The sequence below is a fragment of the Furipterus horrens genome, unplaced genomic scaffold (genome assembly GCF_987537825.1).
Source record: "Furipterus horrens unplaced genomic scaffold, mFurHor1.1.pri manual_scaffold_10, whole genome shotgun sequence".
Taxonomy (NCBI): Eukaryota; Metazoa; Chordata; class Mammalia; order Chiroptera; family Furipteridae; genus Furipterus; species Furipterus horrens.
The window spans coordinates 15,004,585-15,027,694 of NW_028327180.1; the positions used below are offsets into that span (position 1 = coordinate 15,004,585).

Below are 23,110 nucleotides of genomic sequence, written 5' to 3' on the forward strand. Positions count from 1 at the left end.
TTGGTAGGCTGTGTTATTGCTAAATAATAGGAAACAACTAATTCACCAAATGTACTAAAGGTTGTGTAAAGGTGGCATTCCTAACATTTTTAAGTGGAATAAGTATTAGAGAAATTCATGCATAAAAAGAAAGTGCTAAGGGACTCCCTTTTCATTTTTTCTTTCTTTCCCTTTTTCTTTTTTTGTTTTGTTAGATTTTATTTATATATTTTTGGAGAGAGAGGAAGGGAGGGAAAAAAAGAGGGAGAGAAACATCAATGTGTGGTTGCCTATCTCACACACCCAACTGGGGACCTGGACCGCAACCCAGGCATGTGCCCTGACTGGGGATCGAACCAGAAACCCTTTGGTTCATAGGCTGGTGCTCAATCCACTGAGCCACACCAGCCAGGGATGTCCTTTTTCTTAAAAAAAAGTCATGGTTGCAATATTAGATTGTGGAAGCTGATCTAACTTGCACAAGGCCTTAATAAATGTGATTTTTTAGTAAGATACAGGGGTGGGCAAAAGTAGATTTAGAGTTGTGAGTACATGAAACATAGAATTTATTCTTGTATTATTATTTATTAATTATTGTAGTATTTACTTTCATTACTATTAACACACTTTTGCCCACCCCTGTATTTTTCTCTCTGAAACCTTACAATTTGATAAGATGCATTTACCTTCTAAAATTCAGACTTTACTCTTCTTGGTACATTACTGGTCTAAATTGATGGCTGAAGGGAACTGCTATTTTTCTCAGCCCCTGACATATGCAGGTAACATTCTCCTCTTTAAATGTCGGGGTCTCCATGACCTCTTGCACAGGTTTACTGAAGTAACCATCACTTCTCGTCCCCAAATACCTTTTCCCATTAGTATCAGTATTTCAGCCCTGAAAAAATTCATTATTTGTTTCAATTCAGCTCTATTTTGTCATTGAGGAGAGAACTTCTTATCAGCAAGGAATGGATGACCCCAGTGTATTCATATACTTGCCAACATAGTCTTCTATTACATGTATTAATAATTTATTAATGAATTACAGTCTTTAAGATATATTAGAAAAATTTCAAAATATGCTTCTGATCATCAAATTTTTTATAAGTAGGGATATTTACTTGTGACAGGTTTCTTTAAGCCCAGTTCCTTTAAAAAATCATGTAAACGTCTTTAAACAGATGAACAACATTATGGGAAAGGAGAAATTTTTTGTGAGAGGTGGAGGTTGAATCTAGAAGCAAGATACTGAAAATCTGAAAATATTTTAAGTTAGAAACTTAAATTACAGGTGAGAAAATAAAAACAGTGTATGGAATTGGTGAAAATTAAAGCTGGACTGAATAAGAAAAATGAAGGGAAATGCTAAACATAACCGATGCTGTCTCACACTGGCTCCAAGGTTACAAACCTGACTCCAGAGCTTCCTTACCCCTCTTCACAGCCATGCTGCGAAGAAACACTATCAGTGCTTTCAAACAGGTGAGGACACTGTGTGGATAATACCGCACATGGTGGGCAAGTAGGATTAAAGAGGATTTCAAAATAACCTTTTTTGATGTTGGATTTTTGCTTTGTGATTAGATAACGGGACAGATATCTAATCCATCAATCAAGTAATCAATCCTATTTATGAATTGATCACGTGATTTTTAAGTTTTTACAACATATTCACGAAGTAAGGAGTGCTCTGCCCTGTGGCGGGTTTATCAGAGACTCTTGTAAACTGGCAGCAGTGCTGTCAGAGGGAGAGAGACTGCAGATGGAAAGATGCGCTGTAGTTTGCAAAGAGGTAACTGATCACTTATGTAACATGAGCAGTTCTCCAGGTCCAGCAATGAAAAGTGAAAGGAAATTCAAATGCAAGTCTGCAGAAGGTCCTTTTATCTCTGAAAGGAAGCAGGGAAACGTGGCTGAAGTAAGATGCTAGAGAGAATGAAAAGACAAGACCTTCAACCTGAAATCAAAGCAAGGTGTCAGGTTTTGTGGAAATCTAAACAGGCTGCTGCTCTCTACTACCAGCCTGAGCTGAAAGACCCCCATGCCCTGGAGCAGGTGCTGCTGCTCAGGGTCCATTCTCCACCCCAGCCGCACCCCAGCCCCAAGCAACTCCCAGTCCCTGGTGATTCCTCCTCGACTTTGCTCTTGGCACCCGGGAGCAGACCTGACAACAGAAACTTCTTCAGCCCTGCAGCTCTGCCTGTGGGTCAGACCCAAATCTTAGGCTTCCTGCAAGTCCTCAGTCTGGATGAGCTGTGTTCCCAAAAGGCAACAATATTCTGCCACGAGCAAGACCTGGGTTCTGAAGACAGCCCCCGACTCTTCCCGACTTCAAAGCCTACTCTTGTACAGTGTGAGCGGCAGTGAGCTGGAGGCCTGGCGTCTGGCCTGCCTGGGCTCCCGGGGCCTCTACCCTGGCTGGAGAATTCAAGGACAAGAATGAGTTAACCCTGACTCTAACCCAGGTACTTGCCTGGGGAGGGGAGTCAAGTTCTTGGTTTTGGTTCCACTCCCCTTTGTACCTCCTTCATCCCGCTTGGCCCCAGGACTTTCTCATGAATCATTGTCCACTTGCTCTAGAAAATCGCCTCCATGCTACAGCTTCAGGATGCTTAAAGTTATAAATGTATCCGTTATGAAATTTATCCAGTATTTCCTATCTAGAGCTCCTTTTGTGCTATAGACTCACACATACCTCTGCCTCTCTGATCTTTCCCTGGATAGCTCAGAATCTCCTCAAATTCAACATATTCAAAACTGAACTCTCCATCCCGCCCACTCCCCCGCCGCCACCAGCCTGGCGTCCTTCAGCATTGTGTGCCTCAGTGAATGACGCCACCATCCATCCAGCTCCACAGCCAGGAACCGAGAGCCCATCGGGATACCTCCACCTCCCTCCCCTCCCCTCTTTAGTCTATTACCAAGTCTTTCAGAACAACTGAATCTACTTGTCACCCCCCTCGCTGCTACTACTAACGTTCAGAGACTTAGGTGAGAGTACAAATAAAAAAAGCTAATAATTATCAAAGGTTTATTACATACCAGGCTGGCACTCTTAAAACTTAATGCGAATTAATTTTTCTAATCACCGTATGTGTTAGTTTCCTAGGATTGATGTGACAAATTACATTCATCATTAGATTATCCTACACCACTAGCATTATGTTGCAAAATCATCGGACAGGTCAGCACATGGCATGATGTCCATCATACAGAAGGTACTCAATAAATAGCTGTGAATAAATTAATGAGATCATGTCACCAGCCTCATCAGAAGTCATCAAAAGTTCCACATGGCTTAAAAAATCACCTTCATATTCCTCAACATCCTCTAACCCACCTTAAGATTACAAAAGAATCTGAGAATGAGAGAACCTTTTAAAGCAGGGGTCCCCACCCTCTGGGCAACGGACCAGTACTGGACTGGATGGGACTGGGCCTGATGGGGACCAGGCTGCACAGCAGGGGGTGAGCTTGAATGCAATGCACCGGAATCATCCAGAAACCATTCCCCCACCTCCGATGAAATAGGTCCCTGGTGCCCAAAAGGTTGGGGACCACTGTAAAGAATGTTGAGAAGTCATAAAAGAAGAGATTGATAAATTCGGTCACCTACATATCTGAAAGTTCGGCATGGAAAATTTTCATAAATAAGGTTATAAAAAAAACAATAGCCTACAAAAATATTCATAATACATATTACCCATATGTGTAATTTCCTAAAGATGTAAATAACTCCTGAAGAAGCAGGTACATTCATTGTTTGTAGGAATGTCAACTGGGGAAGCTTTTTTGAAGGAAAGTTTACAAATAAAAATATAAATTCATCTCCTCTTAGCATTTCCACCTCTAGGAATTTATTCTATAGATCATCTCTCACCTTGGCACAAAGCAATTCACTGCTACACTCTTTGCAATAAAAATGTATTGGCAATAACCTAAATGCCCGCCAATAGGAGATGGTTACATCCATTACGGTACAGCTGTATCATGAGATATCATGAGGCCCTTTTAAAAGCAGGTGTATCTATATGCATTAGTATGAGAAAGGTTAATTCATTTTGTAAATAACATACAGGACATATATATATATATATGTGTGTGTGTGTGTGTGTGTGTGTGTGTGTGTGTGTACTTATAGTCTATGTCTACATATGAATATTTTTGGAAGGATAGCCCTGACACTTGTATTTGCCCTTGAGAAAACAACAGTGACAGTGGTATAGGGGTGGAAGGAAGATTTATTTTTCTCTGTAAACTCTTCTGTTGTATTTATTTTGACATGTACTTGCACTGCCCATGTGAGAGAGAGAGAGGGAACCACTTTTCGCCCAAGTTTCCAGCTTGATCTCATCCTGTACTTGTCTTTCACCAGACAATCCATTGCTTCCCAGACGCACCGGTGTATTCATGCTGAGTGTGCGTGTGTGAGCATGAGAGTGTCTAGTGTTCCACCCTCCTCGACTCGCACACTTTCTGCCTGTGGAGAGCCTGCTCCTGCAAAGCTCTCCTGTGCAGCCTTCCTGATCTTCAGTGTTGGAACCAACCGCTCTCCCCTCTGCACCTGGAGAGCTCCAGGTCATGGGGTTATAGTCATGTTCGCAGGGTGTCACCCTCATTGAATTAGCCCCTGATGGGAAGTGCGTATCCTGTGGCCTCTGCGTCCCCCAAGGTACATGGAACTTGGCTTTACTGAACACATTATTAACTGAAAAACCTTAAGCAGAAGAGTCATCCAGGAAACTTGTTTTCTATGATGGCACGACTTTCAGGGCGATAGAGAACAATATCTAGCCTAAATATAGAAATCCTACTTAGCATGATTTTCTGAAATAGCAAATAAGCAATCCTCAAAGCTGAAAATAAAGCAAATTCTGCATATCAAATAGAATTATTCAAGAGATATATGTGAAATGAAATAGGAAGCTATGCTGTAAATATATCAGAAGATAAGAGAAAAATGAAAGAAAAATAGTTTCATTTATAATACAGAAAAGATAGCTCTGGCATTTTATGTATTGATTTTTTTGGCCAAACACACAAAGCCTGGACATAAAACACGCAACACTGATTTTGATCATGAAGCAGGCTACCTTTCGGGGTTCCTCACCTCCTCCCACTAAAGGCCCAGGGCAATGCAATTCACTCTATTGCTTAATTGCCACAACCTTTTCTAAGTAAATTTTCCTAAATCATATGTTTATAGTAACTTTTTTACTACTTGCTTTTTACTGTCATTAAACCCTTGTTCTTGGTAATATGGGTGTATAGAGAGTCTCATGACTCTATATATTTAACTTTCATCTATCCTAAAGCACTCCATGGTAACTGACTAGGTACTACCTTCTATAAACAATAAAACCAATATTTTGTGCCTCTAGAATATTACTGTTGTGCATCAGGGCCATTTCTGTTGGCCTTATAACAATATACAATAAAATAAAATATAAGGAAATAAAAATTGAAAGCGGCCACAATTAAAAGTTTTACTTCAACTTACTGTTAGTGCTGTTTCATACTCTCCAGCAGCTAAGTGTGCTAGGCCCAAGTAATAGGAAGCTTCTCCTTCCATCTTTTTGTCATTTCCTGACATGAAAATGCAGAAAGACAAACAGAATATTTGCTTTTTAAGACAGTAGAAAGTTACTCTAACCAAGTATACACATTAATTAACAACCCCTGAGATCTAACTGTAGACTGTTACAAAAGTCTGATGTTAACACAATTTACCTGGATCACAGATGTTAAAGTACATTAGCTATATAATTACGAGGTGTTATCCTCTACACAGACCAGGATTATCATCTGAGATTCATACATAATTTCTAGGCGGGTCCACCATGTGAAGGCCTATGGCTGTCAGTACAGCTGCTACTGCCTACATCAAATAATCGGGAAAGAGGGCCACATGTGCACAGGCGCACACACACAGAACCGACGTTCGGCCAAGTCTCTAACAGGGCAGCTAGGGAGCAAATTAAGGGATTATTTTTTTATTAGGTTCAATTTAAAAGCTGCTGGTTAAAACCTGGATGAGAATGACCGCCAGAGTTTGACTTGTTGGAACAATGCAAAATTCCATGCACGTTCTGAAATCCAAACTCATTTTTCTTCGCTAATGACTGGTAATGCTTTTCATTACCTTTCACAAGGAATGTAGCCTTTCTAATCTCTGCGCAATGTTTTATTCCAGGAATTATCAAATTCTTCTTTCCAAAAGCAGAATGTGAAACATGCAACATGTGGTCCAGTAAGACATACATCATACTTTCTCATAAACATATAATTTATTTACACTGACTCTACTAGCTACAACATATAAATCTAATGTACTTACAAAACTCACTAACGATTTTTATACACAAAAAGAAGTGTCTGTTTCCTGCTTTTGGAAGTCTCCGGCTTCCAATGTCACATAGCCCCCTCGGGGATGCAAATGCTGACAGGGGCGCCCTCATTTTTGATCGTCAGAAAGGAAGTATCGGTTCATTTCTGAACTCTGCATTCCAGCCTTGATGGATTTCAGCCGGAGCCAGCAGTCCTCTCTGCTGCCTTCACTCTCACACTCGGCTGATGGCCCCTCGTGAAGCATGGCTCACGAGGAAAAGCATGGCAAATGCCAGGGACAGTATTTTTTTCTTCTCTAGCAATTACACCAATTGCAGAGAATGATGCCCTTAAGATTTCATTTCAGCAGAACTGACAGTCCCGGTGATCCAGTCTGGGGAATTTTAACTCTTCAAGTTCAGTTGGGTACTAACTTTTTCTCTGATACAGGGTTATGAGCGCTGCGGTAGAGGAGAGACCAGGGAAGAAAAAGGTGGGGTGAAAGGAAGGGGCTAAGGAGGGAAGTGGCCCTTGAATCGCTAAGTCTGTTATGTGTGAGTTGTACTTGCCATGGCAAATGGCGTCGCTGTGTTAAAGCACTGACAATGGCACATGCTGATGAATTATCACCGTTTGCATCCCATTCTACGTAAAGGATGGCTCGGCAAAGGGGAGGAAGAAAATCTACCCTTGTTGAGAGAAAGATTTTGAGGCAGCTAATTTAAGTAGCTGGATCACATCAAATATTAGTTTTAAAATAGAATTTAAGCATGAGAATTTTTCCTGCTCACTCACTGAGACAAAGTGAAGATAAAGTGAATGCAATAAAATAACAGAGAACAATGTCAGCACTATTAAGGGTGAGAGACTCATATACCAAAGTGAGAAAAAGATAAAATACTATTCATATACTGCATAGTTTGAGTGGGTTGAATATTAATACTGGCCTTGCTATCTAAATCAATAATCATTTATCTTAAAGAAAACACCATGTTTTTATTTTCAAGACTCTAGGAACCATCCTTTCTTTGTGAACTACCTTACAATTTTGCAAATGTGAACCTAAACTAAAATACCTTTTCCTAATTGATACCTTTCATTGAAATTGCACATAAATTTCCAGGTAACTAAAGTCAGCGGCTGCAGTTGATCTAAGATCCAACTACTTATATCAGGGCTTTGTCCTTGGGGAAGGCACTAGGTCACCATTCATTCACAAGCAGCTCATGCAGTGAGATACATCTTTCAATGGGGGTGATTTCCTAAGGGCATTCTAACTAATATTATTAAAAGATACAATAGGGAGAATAAGCTGTTTACTTTTACTCTTTAGAAAATCAAAATGAGTCTTGCTTACTCCAAATAAGCCATCTGATACTCCAATAGAGCAAATATATCCACCAGCCAATCATCTTTAGGTCAAGAGCATAGCATCTACCTTGTTCGTTCATGAAAAGGCTACTTTAATAATAAATTACAATATAGTACTAAACTTTCCTTGCATTTCACAAAGTAAAAACTTAAGGAGTATAGGCTCCACATTTTTAATATTTTCTATACATGCACATGGTCGAGAATATCAAGGATCCGCTTTCACAAGTGTTTTCACTGCTGTAAATGTGCATATGAATCCCCTGGGGATCTTGCTAACTTGCAGATTCTGATGCAGTAGGTCCTGGTGGGGTCTGAGATGCTGCTTTTCTTACAAGCTCCCTGGCGATGCTGATGCTGCCACAAAGGCCACACTTAGAAAGGCAACCATCTAAAGTATATTAGGAGTTCTATTTCCCCGTTACTCCTAGCTGAATATTTGCCATATCTTCCCTGTTACCTGACAATGGGGAATTTACAAACAACAAAAGGTCTCTCAGACTGTACGAAGAGTAAGACCTTACACACACACACACCCTTAACTTTTGCAAATGACTTTACTTTCTCATTATGGGTTCATTGTTTTATTACATGGCTCCCAGAAGGTTGTAATTTTGGAAATAAAGCTTTCAACATACTAATGGATTTCTTGTTGTCAGCACTGAGGCACCTCTGTTTAACAGTGAAATTTGAAAGTATATTGATGGCATTTGTCTTTGCATTTCATAGGAAATAATCACCCAAACACTGACGATTTTTATGTCCCTCTTGGGAGAAGCAGTGTCTGCACATTAAAGGAAGCAATGTGAGAGGGTTCTTTTCTACTTACCTTCTTTGGCTATTTCAGAAGCTTTTATTAGAATTCTGATGGCCTGTTTGTAATCTTTATTTTCCAGCATTTTGTCTGAGAGTAATCTGTAAATCCTCAGGAGACTCTCACAGGCCAACAAGTTGAGAAAGCGGCCTGTCTCATCCTTCCATATCCGCCCTTGCGTCAATTGATGGAATGCTTCATAATGCTCAGCAGCTTCCAGGAGCTGACCTGGAGAATAAAAGCCATTCATAAATATAAACCACCGACCAGAAAATGTTTTCAAAAATTTTGTGTACATCTTATGGTTTACTATGGGGTGGGGAAGGGGACATAAAATAGAGTCAAAGATTTCTAAGGCTGAAGAAGACTTAAGCTGGAAAAGGAGCTGTCTCCATTTGAACCTGATTCAGCATTGATTTTGGATGGACACCTGCTAGAGGGATGTACTTGGGTTAGTAGAAATTGACTAGGATTACGGATGTTTAAAGAGAGTGTGAATGTCTAGCAATTATTAATGACAACCATATTAGCTAACATTCATTTAACATGATATATGCAAAGCACTATTCCTTGTGCTTTATGTGCATTCTCATTAAACAGTCCCGTGGAACAGATTTATGATTCCATTTTATGGAAGAGAAAGTGAGGGTAAGAAGTTAGCCCAAGGCTGCGTGCCTAGTGGGTGAGTAGCTCCAGGCAGCCTGGTTCCGGAGCCCACGCCCTCCACCGCTGCCCTGCCTGCTTTCCCACAGACAGTGGGCTTCATCCTCAGGAAGAATCTGGGCATCTTCAGAAAGGATGCATCTGTTATTACAAATTCAAATTCAAGTATTATGGGTCTTCAAACTACTTCTCATAGTTTCACTGAACTTTCCAAGCAGGTATTTGTATACAGTATTCTGTTTAATTTTGAATAATTAAAATGTAACTTAATTGCCTTCCTGGATTATATTTTACAATATAGTCCAAAAATATCTTCTTCAAGCCAAAACTCTAAATTAGCTTTGAGTCATCTCATTCCTTGAAATATGAGCAAGCCCATTTCTGGAAGAGTAGTTTGCAGCTCCATGCTGTGGATTATATTTAACTTGTGAATTGCCTTGTGGAAATGCTCACAATATCCTGTAATTGGTATTGGAGTTTCCTCATTGGAATCAACTGGGAAAGCGCTTGCATCTAGGCATTCAACCAGTAGTGGTCAGGGGGAGTGAAGGCCCCAGACAGACTGCTGGAGTTCCTATCTCAACTTCATTTTCCCTTCTAGGTTGCTTAGCCTCAGGCTAATTACTACCTTCCCTGTGCTTGAGTTTCATTCTTCTGCAAAATGGGGTTATAGTGTAACTATGCCAGGTGCTAGTATGAGAAATTAATACCTGATGCAGAATAGGTCCCAATAAACTTAGCTACTGTTCTTAGTTGACATAGTGATAACAGTTTTAAAAATTCCAACAGGTCGATTGAAATATAGCTGCTAATTAAAAAAAAAAAAAAAGTACAACTTACTCTTCTGGCAAAAAAATGCAGTTGAATCTTTATAACAATAATATTATGACCGATTAAATTAACCCAATTTAGGTTGTATCAGGCTCAATGTACTTACTCAAATAGGATACACTGGATATTGCAGGTTGTATATTACAGGATAGCGCAGCCACTGCCAAAACTATTGCATATAATTTTCCTGTTTTTGTTGTTTTCAACATTACCAATATTAAAGTATTAGAGAATTCACACATCAAGAAGAATAGTACTCACAGAGAGACACAAAAGAGATGGATAATGAACAAATAATCTGTACAAACCTTCAGTACAGATGTGGCCTGCCTGGGGCCCTGCTGTGCCATGCAGAAGGAGGGCATATCAGCACAGATACTTACATGATAAAAGACTCCAAAGCCATATATGTGATATTACATAAGACTGTTTCATTACATGGACTGGCATTTATGATAAAGGAAAATATTTTAAAACCTTCAGGAAACATTTACAAGACATCAGTATTTTTTGGATGATGAATTTTTTCTACTTTTATTTTTTTCTCTCTCATCATTGGCATTTTCTAACATTTCTATCATCATAATATGTTCATTTGTAATAAGAAATATACAATAGGAGCTATTTTAAAAATAATTCCCAATCCTTTTCCATTTTTGATACAAATACTCCAGGTTGAAGTTTGCCGCTCTAATCTATCTCTACATTTAACTGACCATTTTTCTTCACCTCCTACAACAGCAGGAACGGTTTGACATCTCTCTCAGCAGAAACACCTTTCTCCAAATACCCATGACCCTCGTTTTTTAAAAACCTCGAATGAAGCATTGACATGTATGTGTGTTATGTTTCCTCGGTTAACTATATTTCTGCCTGTAAAGTATAGCCCTGTATCCCTAGAAAGATGGATAAGAGTCCTTTTTTTTCCATCCAGTATCCATCTATTCAGAAAGTACAGACACATATTTCTCTTCAGCCATGTGAATAGGAAAGGGTGGGGACAGGAACCTGTGACTAAACCAGATATTCCAGAAAAAAATTGGGAAGGTAAGAAAACTAGGAAGGCGCTAGCGACATCAATGGTTATGCACAGAAACAGGTGAAAAGAGAGTCCAAAGTTGTGCTGTAAAGTAACAGATTCACTAAGAATTCAAGGAGGAGGGCCAGGAGATGAAGCTCTGGATAACCCAATTAATTACAGTGACATGCAAATGAGACATAATGAAGTAAATAAAATATGAGAGCTGACAGTCATGTGCAAGATTTGATTTACTTGGGGAACAAAAAGGGCAGTGGGGGAAGCGAGGGGAAGGTGGAAAGGGGGGAGAGAGAGGTGGAGGACATGGGGGGAGGGGGAGGTAAAGGAGGAGTGAAGGACAAGTGGGGACTGTGTCCTTGTATTCCATAGAGGCAGGCTTCCCTGTGTCACCCATGCCATTAGGCATCCTGGACAGGCTGTGTGATCGGGAACCAAGTAAGAGAGGTACTTGGTGCACTGGTGTTGACTGATTACTATGGAAGTCGGCCTTGGAATGATTGAGAGTAGTTCTTTTCTGCTGAGCTTGATTTTTGCTAGAGCTTTGGAGCCAATAGTGCTTAGCTCATGATTATTGGCCAAGGTTCAGCTCTCAGAAAAGTCTACCTGAGATCTCCGACAAGGAAGGATCATGGTCCAAGATGCGCATGTACAAGAAAACAGGGAACTATTCTTTCCTGAAGGCCTACTAGGTGCGAGTCAAAAGGGAAGGCTTTCCCCTACCCCCATCATACATGGTCTTATTTAACCTTCAAAGAACCGGTGAAGTAAATATTGCTTTTAAACTAAAGAGAAAGCTTGAGGCTCACAAAAGTTAAATGATTCAAATACATAAAAAGTGATGTTTAGGATTTAAACCCAGGATCATGGAAAACACATACAGCTTCATTCCACCACCGCAAGTGGTAGTCAACAAAGCAAGAGCCGGGAATCTCAGGTGAAGTAAGTCATATTCTCCGGACATAAATCTCTCAAGTTAAAAGTAATGCTTAAATCATGCCTCTTCCGTTCTGTAACTCTGTGACTCTACTCAGGTGATCACAGATAACCTCTAAAATAAAAGCACAGGTATGCGCCCCTGATGTGTTTCTGATGGGTCTTTCTGTAGGAGTCAGATGTACCATTGGCCGTGTGGCCTGCATGTCAATTCCCTGCACCCCCTGAGCCATGCAGTGACACCTGCGGGGCACCTGGAAATCCTCAGGTGTCCCGGCCTTAGTCCCCTGTGGCCATACCTAGTTCTTCACTGTTTCACTTCCCCTCCCTTTGTCACTTCGCTGCAGATAACATCACTGCAGATTCTGATCAGCACTGTTTTACACTGCGGTGCCCACACAGAGGAAGTAGCGTTTTCCAGTCCTTCTCAGATGTAGGGATTCGTTTCTTAAATCATTTGGAGGCAAATAGGCCCATATGTAAGCCAGCAGGGATTTGGTCCAAATGACCTTAAGCATACAAACAGCTTGACTAAAACTGCTAACGGCTGGTCAGAATTTGAAAGTATATATTATAAAATAACATAATATTCTATTTAAAATATCAAAATATATGTCTATACTATAAAGGGAGCATAGTCATTTAAATATGCAACTATTTCCCTTAAAGCATGATTAACAATGATAGGACTTACATCCAACTTATACTTCCAACTGTGAATAGGGTTTTAAAGATTTTATTACTTTCTGAATAATGATTCTGATATTGAGAATAGATATTTATTGAGATCTAATACATCTTTTTTAAAATTTAACTTGAATATACCTGAGAGAAATACCATAAATAGCCATCAACAGAGTGATCATTTTGAGAAAACTAAATGTAAATTTAAATAAAGATTAACCAGATTTTCCAACTTGACTGATAGCATTCCTTTATAACTTCACAGTATTCATATATAGTCTATCCTTTATCATAAAATAAACTTTATAAAAATAAATTTTAATATATTAGAACCAGGCTGGAATCCATATTTCAGATTCTACCATCAATCTCATTGAAGGACAAGTGTCTAGATAATTTGCCCTTTTCTGGAATTATCAAATGCGAACATTACTTCCTATTGAGGAAGAGGTCAGAGAGAAGAATGGTTACACCAAAGTGTCCCAAAAATAAAAGGTAACTGAAATTAGGACAGAACAGGGAAGCCCTTGGTAATATTCATAGAGGTTAAAAGTCTCCCAGGGAGACTGGAGCTCTATCAGGTGCACCAGGAAGTACCAGCAAATCTCCATCCTCACCATGAGTAACACAGGTCACAAGAGTAATGGTGAGAAGGAAGACTTATGAACTATTGCTCACCTGGGAGCCTGGAAAATTACAGAGTCCACTAACATTTCAAGTGATTCGGGGAAGAAAATGGAGCCAAAATGTTTTGTTGGATGGACTGGAGATGGCCTTCCACCAATACCAGGATTAATCAATTTACCTCAATAATATGAGGGAGTATCAGAAAGCATTTTTTAGGGGACACACCACGATCAGCTGTGTAGAACAAGAGGATCCAGGTATGGATAGAAGAAGCCTAAACCTCAGGGTTTTTTTGTTTGTTTGTTTGTTTGTTTAAAAAAAAAACAATTACATTACATTTCCATAAACAATAAAAAGGTTGACACATAAAGGACATATATTTTGTTTGTCGCATAAAGGAAAGTGCTTTCAAAATAAAACTACTAGAAAGGAGTTTCATTTTACCTAAAGCCCACACAAACTAGGAATCTATCCATTTATTTAAAAATACAAACAAAAACCCAAGCAATGTTATAAACTGCAAGACTGCTTGGTAGGCTGCTAAGAAAATACTACATAGAGAAATAAGATTTTATATATTTGGGTAATATTCAAATTGTTGCTTGCTCCTCTTCGCTGCACAACATTTCTGAAAGTTTATAGATATTTGTTGTATCGCAGCAGATGTCTAGAACAAATATTAAGCAAAGGAGAATGTATATGATCTCTCCCATTTTAGTTTTTTTTTAAAGTAGGAAGATTGACTAGATATTAACACAAATGGGTTTAAATGTGAAGCTGCCATAAAAGCAGGAACATAAATGTAATTCTCCTAGCCGCTATTTTGATGCACATTTTTGATTCCATGAATATTTTATGAAATGGCCCAAACTAAAGCCATATAACATTCCTGCATTACTGATGCTTGCGCCCGTGAGCTACGAACATTAGAGGCATGATTGAGTGCATTAAAATGAACTCATTCAGCAGTGCATTGATTACTTGAAGGGGGAGGGAAAAGAAAAAAAAAAAGAAGTTGCTCCACTTAAGAAAACAGCACCCAAATCTAAACTTTGCAATATAATAAGGGTGAAAGCAAGTTTGAATAAAATGATATTTCATAAATAAAGTGTGACTCTGTCTAGACCTGACATTCATTAGGCAAGATGTTAATTATACCCAAAGATGGCTCCTGGGTCGTTGTTTTTTTTTTTTTTTTGTTCAGGTAATTTAAAATGTCACAATCTCTAAGACGCTCAAACTGGCCTGCTTTAGCTCCATGCATCAGCAGTTCTGAAAGTAGCTAATTATTTCCTTTTCTATCAACTTGTACATTTGCCAGTAGAAATAATGTCACAGAAACAACTACTTGAAAATAATCTGACAGGTCCACGAGGCCTAGTTCAGCAGCAGCACTCCTACAAATCTTAAGCATATTTAGTCTTAAATGGTGCACATTTGTTGAAGAATTTAGGGAAATATTCCACTTTAGTTTAAAACAGCAACCTAAAGGAACAATAAAGCTTTATGTAGAGCCCATTACAGTGTAATCTGGAGCTACTGGGCATCTTTGGTGGTAAATTACTGTTCTGTACAATATAGACATAAAATCTGCTAGAAGCAATATTGAATAGTTGCAGAAAGAGAAAAACGTTATTGTCCTTTTGTAAAAACAAAAGACCCTGCTTTCCATTTCAGTTTAACTGCACGGACATTTTGTATTATCTTTAGGTTTTGACATTCAGTTATGATAATTATAACAACACTATACATGCAGTGGTAGCTAAGGGTCTGTCACACTTCCCAGTGGAAACTATCACTTTCAAGGGTTTCTCTCTTGTCAGAGGAGATTTGTTCTGTATGAGGACCCCTGCGCACCACTGCAAAATGAAACACTGGGAAATGAAGATTTTGTTCTGTCACTCCAAAGCATCTTTAACCAGGAAGAAAATGAGCCCATAACTTTTGTAGCTACTTTGGGATACTTAGAAGAAATTAAAGATGCTATTTAGAAAATGACATTCTTCCTTTAGCATTCTGAGCAAAGCCTTCAGGTGGACATTATAGGAATGCTACCACACCTCTGTGAAAGAGCATGGGACACTAAACCAGACCACAGAAGGGACCCCAGGCAGACAGGCATGGGAGAGACTCGCCAAGGGCTTCATTACCTATGTTGGCAATGCTAGTACACTGGTTTTTAAAATAGAGAAGATGTGAGGACTGGTGGAGGGCTAGGGGGCTGGGTGAAAGAGGTGACAGCATTGGGAAGTACAGATTGGCATTTACAAAATAGTCATGGGGCTGTAAAGAGCAGCACAGAGAATGTAGCCAATAATATTGCAGTAACTGTGCAGTGCCAGGTGGGTACCGGAAATACTGAGCGGAACACTTTGTAAAGTATATGATTGTCTAAGCTCTGTATTGTATGCCTGAATCAAATATAAAAATAAATAAAATCCAGAAGATTTGCTTGGATCCCTACAATATTCTGTAAGAATTTCAAAAAAGATTGTATTTACTTATTTTCAGAGAGGGAGGAAGAGAAGGAGAGAGAGGGAGAGAAACATTGATCAATGCCTCTCGCCGGCCCCCAACCGAGGAAGTGGACTGAAACCCAGGCATGTGATCGGACCAGGACTTGAACTGGCAACCTTTTGGTTCACAGGCTGGCGCTTAGTCCACTGAGCCACACCAGCCAGGGCCCTGCAGGAATTATTAATTGTTGTTGTTTGTGATTTTAGATAGCTGGATGGTGGTCAGTGATGGAAACCTTGGCTGATCTATGTTCTAATAAACTTTAGACAAGTGGTTTCTATCCAAGTTTTGTAACTTCCAAGGATTAAGTATTAAATAGCTTTGCTCTTAACTGTAATCAGAAGTATTGAGATTACTCAATTTTTTAAAATGTGAAACATTTGTGTAATGTAGAAATAGTAAATTCACCACTAGACATTACAAACCTTGCAGAGCCCCTAGAGCTTCCTATTATCCTCAAATAATAAATTGTTTTCCTTTACTGGTTTCCATCTCATCTTAAAATACTAAGTTAAAGGTGTTGACAAGCATAAAAAAAGTCTGAGGAGAAATAAAGTCAATATTGGCATGAGATCAACTAATGAATTATATTGCTCTGGACTTAATCAATAATGTAATTCTTACTTGAATTACATATTGCTCATGATATGTATGTATGTTTATATAAGCTAAGAGAAAGGTATGGAAGCACATATACCAAAGTATGAGTATTGATTAACTTATGGAAGCTGGAGGTGAGTAAGGAGAGCATTAACTTTTGCCCTATGCATGGTGGTTTTGATGGAAAATAAGCATGTGCTCTTTTGGATATTACAGAAACTAACAAACTGATAGTAATCATTAAGCTGAGTGTGGAGGGAGAAAATAATGTTAGTTGAGCACTTATCATGTACCAAGCATGATAGTAGCTGCTACGTAGATTTGTCAGTGTCTATGTTTTAGAGATGAGGAAAACATCCCTAGGGATTCTCTTGCCTAAATTCATATACCAAGCAGGTGGCAGAGCTGATGCCCAAAGACCAGGGGGCTTTACTTCCCTAAGGTGACCCGTTTTTAGAAACTGTGTCCAACGTTTGACTCAAAGGCAGAGATCACAGTCTGAACCTCAACAACATGATATAATCGAACCATTTGCCCCCCTCCTTGAAGAACTCTGACTGAGAATAACAGTGCCAACTTTGGGGTGCGGTTGGGAGGGGCATTAAATCAACTGGGTTGGCGCCATGCAGAGTGCCGGGGGCTTTGCACACAGTCGGTAGCTTTTCATGCCATGTTATCAATGATTTTTCCAGGTTTGCCATTTGGAGCAAATCTGGATGGGACTGTTATCATGAGATGCTTTAAAGCCTAAATAGCAGGGGACAGCGTCACTTATTCAGATTAAGAGTCACTAGTTGGAAAGAGTACACTTCACCCAACTTCCACCTGACACCCCCCCTTACTCCTGGTCAGGGGCCCCTCTGATGAGACACCCTGGGGAGGTGCCTCTTCTCAGAGCATCAGAGGAAATCCTGCCTCCAGAGCGGTTTATTCAATGTGTCAAGGGCTGCAGGCTCGGTGCAGCTACTCCAGACGTCCTCGCGAAGCTTTGAAAAGGAGAAACCTGCTGGATGAGGCTTCCGCTCCACAGAGCTTGTTAAGCAGTAAATAATTAAAACACCCTGAGAAAGACAGGTAAAATACAAGCAGCTCTGTCAGTAACACAGACATGAAAGAGAAGGGGAAGAAAATGAATTAAAAAAAAAAAAAAAAGGCAGTGAAATAATTCATTTGAAGCTCTAATAAAGTTTCATTTGCAGTCTTGTTTAAAGATATATCAGACTTTAGGGATGTAACCTAATTACATTTTTATTCTAAGTTCCATTCAAAGATCTTGGACTTTGATTCTTTAACACAGATCAAACATGGAATAATTTTCTTGTGGCTATCAATACTTTAAAAGGATCTCCTGATTAAATACTATAAGGTCTCATGAACAAGTACATATAGCAGATGGAGAATAAACTGACATTCCCCGCAAAGTGACAATTACTTTATATAGAAAAAGCAATGCTAATTTACTTAATTTATGGAAAAAAACTTCTAAATATTAAATTCACTTTTATTCAAATATAAAATGATCAGTTTCTTAAGCTGATCAAGCCAGATGCACCTTAGAAAATGTGAAAATGTATACTAGCAGCCTGTATTACCTTCATGGATCTAGTTTTCTTACAGAACCATCCTTCCTACGCACAGTCTGGATAGGCTAAAATGGCAGTAAAGATTAAGTCATGAGGGGGTCAGGTCACTAGTACCCACTGACGGGGAGAGATTCCCACGGAACCCTACATGGCATCTTGGCGGGGGCGGGGGTAGTAATGGAGGGAAAGGACCACGAGGAAAATGGTTGGACGAGCTGGCAAATGCCAGGGGATTTAAAAAGGGAGATATAATTTTTTTTTATGTATATTTTTGTCACAGTTAGTTTTATTTCAGAGCCTTTTAAATTATAATGTTAATACAAATAAGTAAACCCAGAAGGCCAACTTTGTCGACGTCTCTGCTGAGCAAACCTTTGTGTAGGGATGTAGTAGAAAGAATCCTGAGCCTAAGATCTAAAGACACAGGGCCCAGTCTTGGTGCTGACATGCTTTAGCTGTCATCAAACCTTTCAGAATCCTATTTTCCGCAAAGCTGAAATGGGGAATAATATCACCTATGTCATGCACGAGGAAAAGCACTTTGTATTTTACATAATACACATGTGTGACTGCCATTTTGCACATCGCAGATACATCTGATTTAAGTCCATCTAAAATGGTACTGCTAAATCAGTTTGAAGGATCACACAGTACTGAGATAGTCTGTGTGTATCTGTGTTGAGTATGACACAGAGAGGGAATAGTGAGGGGACAGGGAAATGGGGCTCTGGATCGGGACTTGCACCTGCTGCTAAGAAGCTATGTGGACCCCAACTGGTGTTGCTTGGTTGGTTGGGCATCATCCCACAAAGCAAAAGGTCGCTGGTTCAATTCCCGGTCAGGGCACATGCCTGGGCACATACTTAGGTTGCAGGTTCGGTCCCCAGTCAGAGTGCCTACAAGAGGCCACTAAGTGATGTTTCTCTCTCACATTGATGTTTATCTCCCTCTCTCCCCACTGCCTCTCTCTCTAAATAAATATAATAAAGGAACTATGTGGCCGTGGCAAAGTGTTTAATCACTCTGTTTCAGTTTTCTCATCCAGTAAATCAGGGTCTGAGCTTGATGACTTCTGAGATCTAATAATGGCTCTAAAATTCATTCATCTAAAAGAATTGAATATCAGTTCCCAACCCAGTTTAACAACTGAGTACTGTTTCACAATTTACTAAACCCACATCCACCTGTTACTCCATAGAAAGGAGCCTTTCCTGACCTTTGGTGCCACCCTTACAGCATCTTGTCTTGAACCTCAGCTTTTAGGAATTATGAGTACTTGTGAAAAGTCTTCTGTTCTCCACCCAAGCTAGGACCCTTTTAAAGTGTACGCAGGAGCCCAGCGTCCTAGAGGAACAATAGGGACAAGCAGAAAAAGCCTTTGAGCTCTGGGAACCGAGAGAATGTGTACCTGCTGCACACACACAAGTGATCGAAGCACCTGGGAAGGCATCTATGCTTAATGCTCTGAATGAACAGACAGGAAATCTTCAATAAAAACAGGGCAGGTGGTTTTTTGTTTTTTACTTAAGAAAAAAACACAAACAGACACAAGCCAAAGAAGAATAATTTTCAAAGAAGTTTTCCTGCATTGCCTTGTGGTAGATTTGCACCTCCTGTGTAGACCTAGAGGGAGCACACGGAGGCATCGTGGTAGATTTGCACCTCCTGTGTAGACCTAGAGGGAGCACACGGAGGCATCGTGGTAGATTTGCACCTCCTGTGTAGACCTAGAGGGAGCACACGGAGGCAGCGGCAGGGGAGCAGCCGGTCAGAGGACCGAGATGGAATGTCGGAGCTCCAAGGAGGAGCAGGGAGATGAAGGGAGATGCCAGGGGCGAGCAGAGCCGCAGGCCCCAGCTGCAGGCGGTGAGTGGGCTCACCAGCGGGCCTTCTCACTCCTGACGCTGGCCTCCCGGAGCACTTTCTCCAGTTTTAACTGGGGACTCACTGAAACCACTGCCTGTCGCCCTGATGGTGTAAGTGACAGGCACGACCCTGGGAGGGGGAAAATGTGAAAGCAGCAGCAGCAGTGACGCAGGCCTGCATGCCACATGTGCCAAGCAGAGCACCAGGCATTTCACTTACCGGGTTGTCAAAACAGCTCTCTGAACAGCTCGCACTGATTTTTCTTTAAATAATGAAGAGCGGTACAAAGAGGTTAATTTGGGGCTTCATCTCTGCTTTCTATAAGCTGACATTTTCCTCTCCCTAATAAGTAAAGAAGTTGACAGAGTTTTTAAAGACTGATATTCCAAAAGCCGTTTCAGCAGCCGCGGCACTCAGAGCTGGAGGTGAGCGAATAGCCCAGAGTGGGAGCTCGCCCGCCCTCCCTGCAGAGCCACGGAAAGGAAGCTCCACAAGGATGACAGAGCTGGCCCAGATGCACGTGGTTAACCAGCCAACAACACCGTCAAGCGAATTTCAGCTTATTGCCCGATGTCACAGTTTTTCCTCTGCTAGACTTCATCTGTAGCCTGATGGTTAGACATGTGCTAAGTGTTTAAACCAAGATAGTCATTCAGCGTCTATCAGCTATTACTCACATAATCCCTCTGTGTGAATTTGCAAGTTTCCAGTTTATTTCTTTATTTAAAGCTTTTGTCCCATATGTTTAATACTCCTGTAGACTCGGGTTTCCCTAGCTATCTGAAGGCCAGTTAGCAATTCACATTTCCCCCCTCTTTTCTACTTCATTAATAATGGGGTTCGATCTATAACGGTTCTTGAATCATCGCTATGATTTCTTACCAACCGTTAAAACCTTCTGTCTTTTTGGATACTTTTGAATTCAATGGATTTTTAGAAATTAGCTAGTTGTTTTCCCCAATTAAAAAACAGTACATGCACAAGGTAACCAGTTCTAGGAGCACAAAGGGGCACATAGGCCAAGTGTGTCTCCCTTCACTCCGCCTCAGCGGTGGGTTTCTCCAGCGGCCACCTCAGTTGAGATGAGATGGTGTGTATCTGATAGGTTTTAAATCCTCTCAATGGCGCTTACATTTCTATTAATTTTTAATAAAATGAAAGGGAAAATAAAACACCACACTAAAAACTGATATATCTTTTGCATTACTTTTAGTTATTAAGGTTGTTTTTCTAATAAACTGGCAAACACTACCCTATGACAAATAAGAAATTACCATGAAATTTCTATCAATTTTGATGGGGCATCTTTGATGATATTAAAAATGTTGATGGCATTATTGTATTTTAACCTTCTTTTTGAGAGCTGAATATCATGATGATAAACTTCATTTAAAATGCCAAAGGAAAAAAAAAATTCACCAAATGAAGTCATGTTTATTGTGGAAAAGAGAATAAGGTAAAAAGCCAAAACTCTAGGGAAAGATTATTTATATGAGATGTTAGGAGTTTAAAAAAATCTCCTTATATGATTTTAGATAGTATTCAGTTGATCACCACCCTACCACAAATGCTTTACCTGTCACTTTGACATGAAGAAACATTACATTCTTCACTCATAAAGTCAGATCACTCTACAACTATTATATTTCCCTTTTGCCCCCTGAAATAATATCTTCTTCTTTTTTAAATTAAGAAAGATTATTGACACCATATTGAATGTTGTGTTAGTTTTCTGGGGCTGCCATTACGAAGTACCACAAACTGAGTGGCTTAAGTAGCAGAATTTTTTCTCTCTCAGGTCTAGAGGCTGGAAACCTGTACTTGAGAGGTCAGCTGTGAGGAGAATCTGTTCAGGGCCACCGTCCTAGTTTTTGGTAGCTTCCGGTGTTCCTTGGCTTGTAGATGGTGTTCTCCCTATGCCTTCGCTTCATTTTCCCTCTGCACATATCTGTCTCTCTGCCTAATTTCCCCCTTTTTTATGGGGAGACCAGCCATATTGCATTAGGGCTCACCTTAATGACTGCATCTTACCTTGATCATCTACAAAGACTCTTGTTTCAATAAGGTGACTTTAAAGGTATTGGAGATTAAGAATTCGACATCTATTTGGGGCCCACAATGCAATCCTTAACAGATATGATAGGAAATGGAAATTCTCTCAGAAATGAGTAAACGGGAAGTACCAGCGATGTATACAACAGCTGTCCTTGTCTTGGCATTGTGGAGAAGCAAAGCAAAACAGGGCCGCAGGTGTGACCCCATGACAAGTGTGTGTGGGATGGCTGGAAAAGTCTTCCTCCATCAAGCGAAGAGATAACTACAATCACAGACATGGTTACAGTGAGGTGCACGTGGGAGCCCAAGCACATGGCAAGTCTGAGGGCAAGGCAGAGGGGACAGGGCTAAAGGATCAGGCTGTGTATGAGGACGGTCAGTCCTAAGAGGCTTCCCTGCAGGAGACCTTCTTTGAAAAACTAACTTCCTTCAACCAGCCTAACGTGCAAAGAGCTGGACATGAAAAATGCCATTCCCCTCACACATATAGGGAGGGCTGGGGCTTGGAGTTGACTCAGTCACTGGGGAAGCTGTTACATGACAAATGTTTTGTTTTCCTTGCATTTCCTACACCCCTCAATTAGAAGCAGTCTATTTAGTCCTTGTATTTAAAGGCATGCAAAGTGGGTGGTCTGCCCTTGGCTCTGTTCATTGGCCACGTGGAGCTGGTAGAGTCCCCTGCTTATCCCTGGAGCTGGGGGACAGTTATAAGAACAGCACCTCACTCAACCCAGTGTCGAGCAGGAATTCTTACAGGACTGAGGATTGGCCCTCTCTTAATTTAACTCACTGCTTCTCTTCTACTTTGATCGGTTCCTGAAAACAATTAGCCTTTGGGAGTAGAGCTTCTTTTGAAGCTTTGAGTCTTACTCAAGGTTGTGGCCTCGTCCTAGTTCTTAAAGGACAGGGCTTCTGTGTCCATAATCTCTATATTAACAGGCTTCTTCATGCAGAATTTGAAGACTTTAGAGGTAAGGGCTAACTTGTCCAGCCCTGACCCCATGTAGTCTGGTTTTCTAGAAAATAAGGTGGGCTCTAAGGAGAGTCCAAGGAAACAAGTCAGGCTCAGTGCTTCCAAGGAAATCAATCCCGACCTATGGCAAGGCATCACCCCAGCCCCTGTCTCCTGACACAGGAGACACTGGTGCGGTCCAAACTATGAATGCCGGAGTGGCACACCTTGCTGTGTGTACCCATGTCCCTTAACTGCAGCCACAG

The 23,110-nt window shown here is 40.4% G+C and overlaps 1 protein-coding gene across 1 annotated transcript in view; it reads right to left on the reverse strand.

The window, feature by feature from the left end:
• The window catches only part of TTC29 (tetratricopeptide repeat domain 29), a 146,010-nt gene that overhangs the window by 82,091 nt on the left and 40,809 nt on the right, over positions 1-23,110 (reverse strand). The window contains exons 5-6 of the mRNA XM_090288227.1: positions 8,510-8,722; positions 5,483-5,568 (exon numbers count right to left, since the gene is read on the reverse strand). Coding sequence (XP_090144353.1) covers positions 5,483-5,568; positions 8,510-8,722 — 299 coding nt within the window. The remainder of the gene's footprint in view (positions 1-5,482; positions 5,569-8,509; positions 8,723-23,110) is intronic.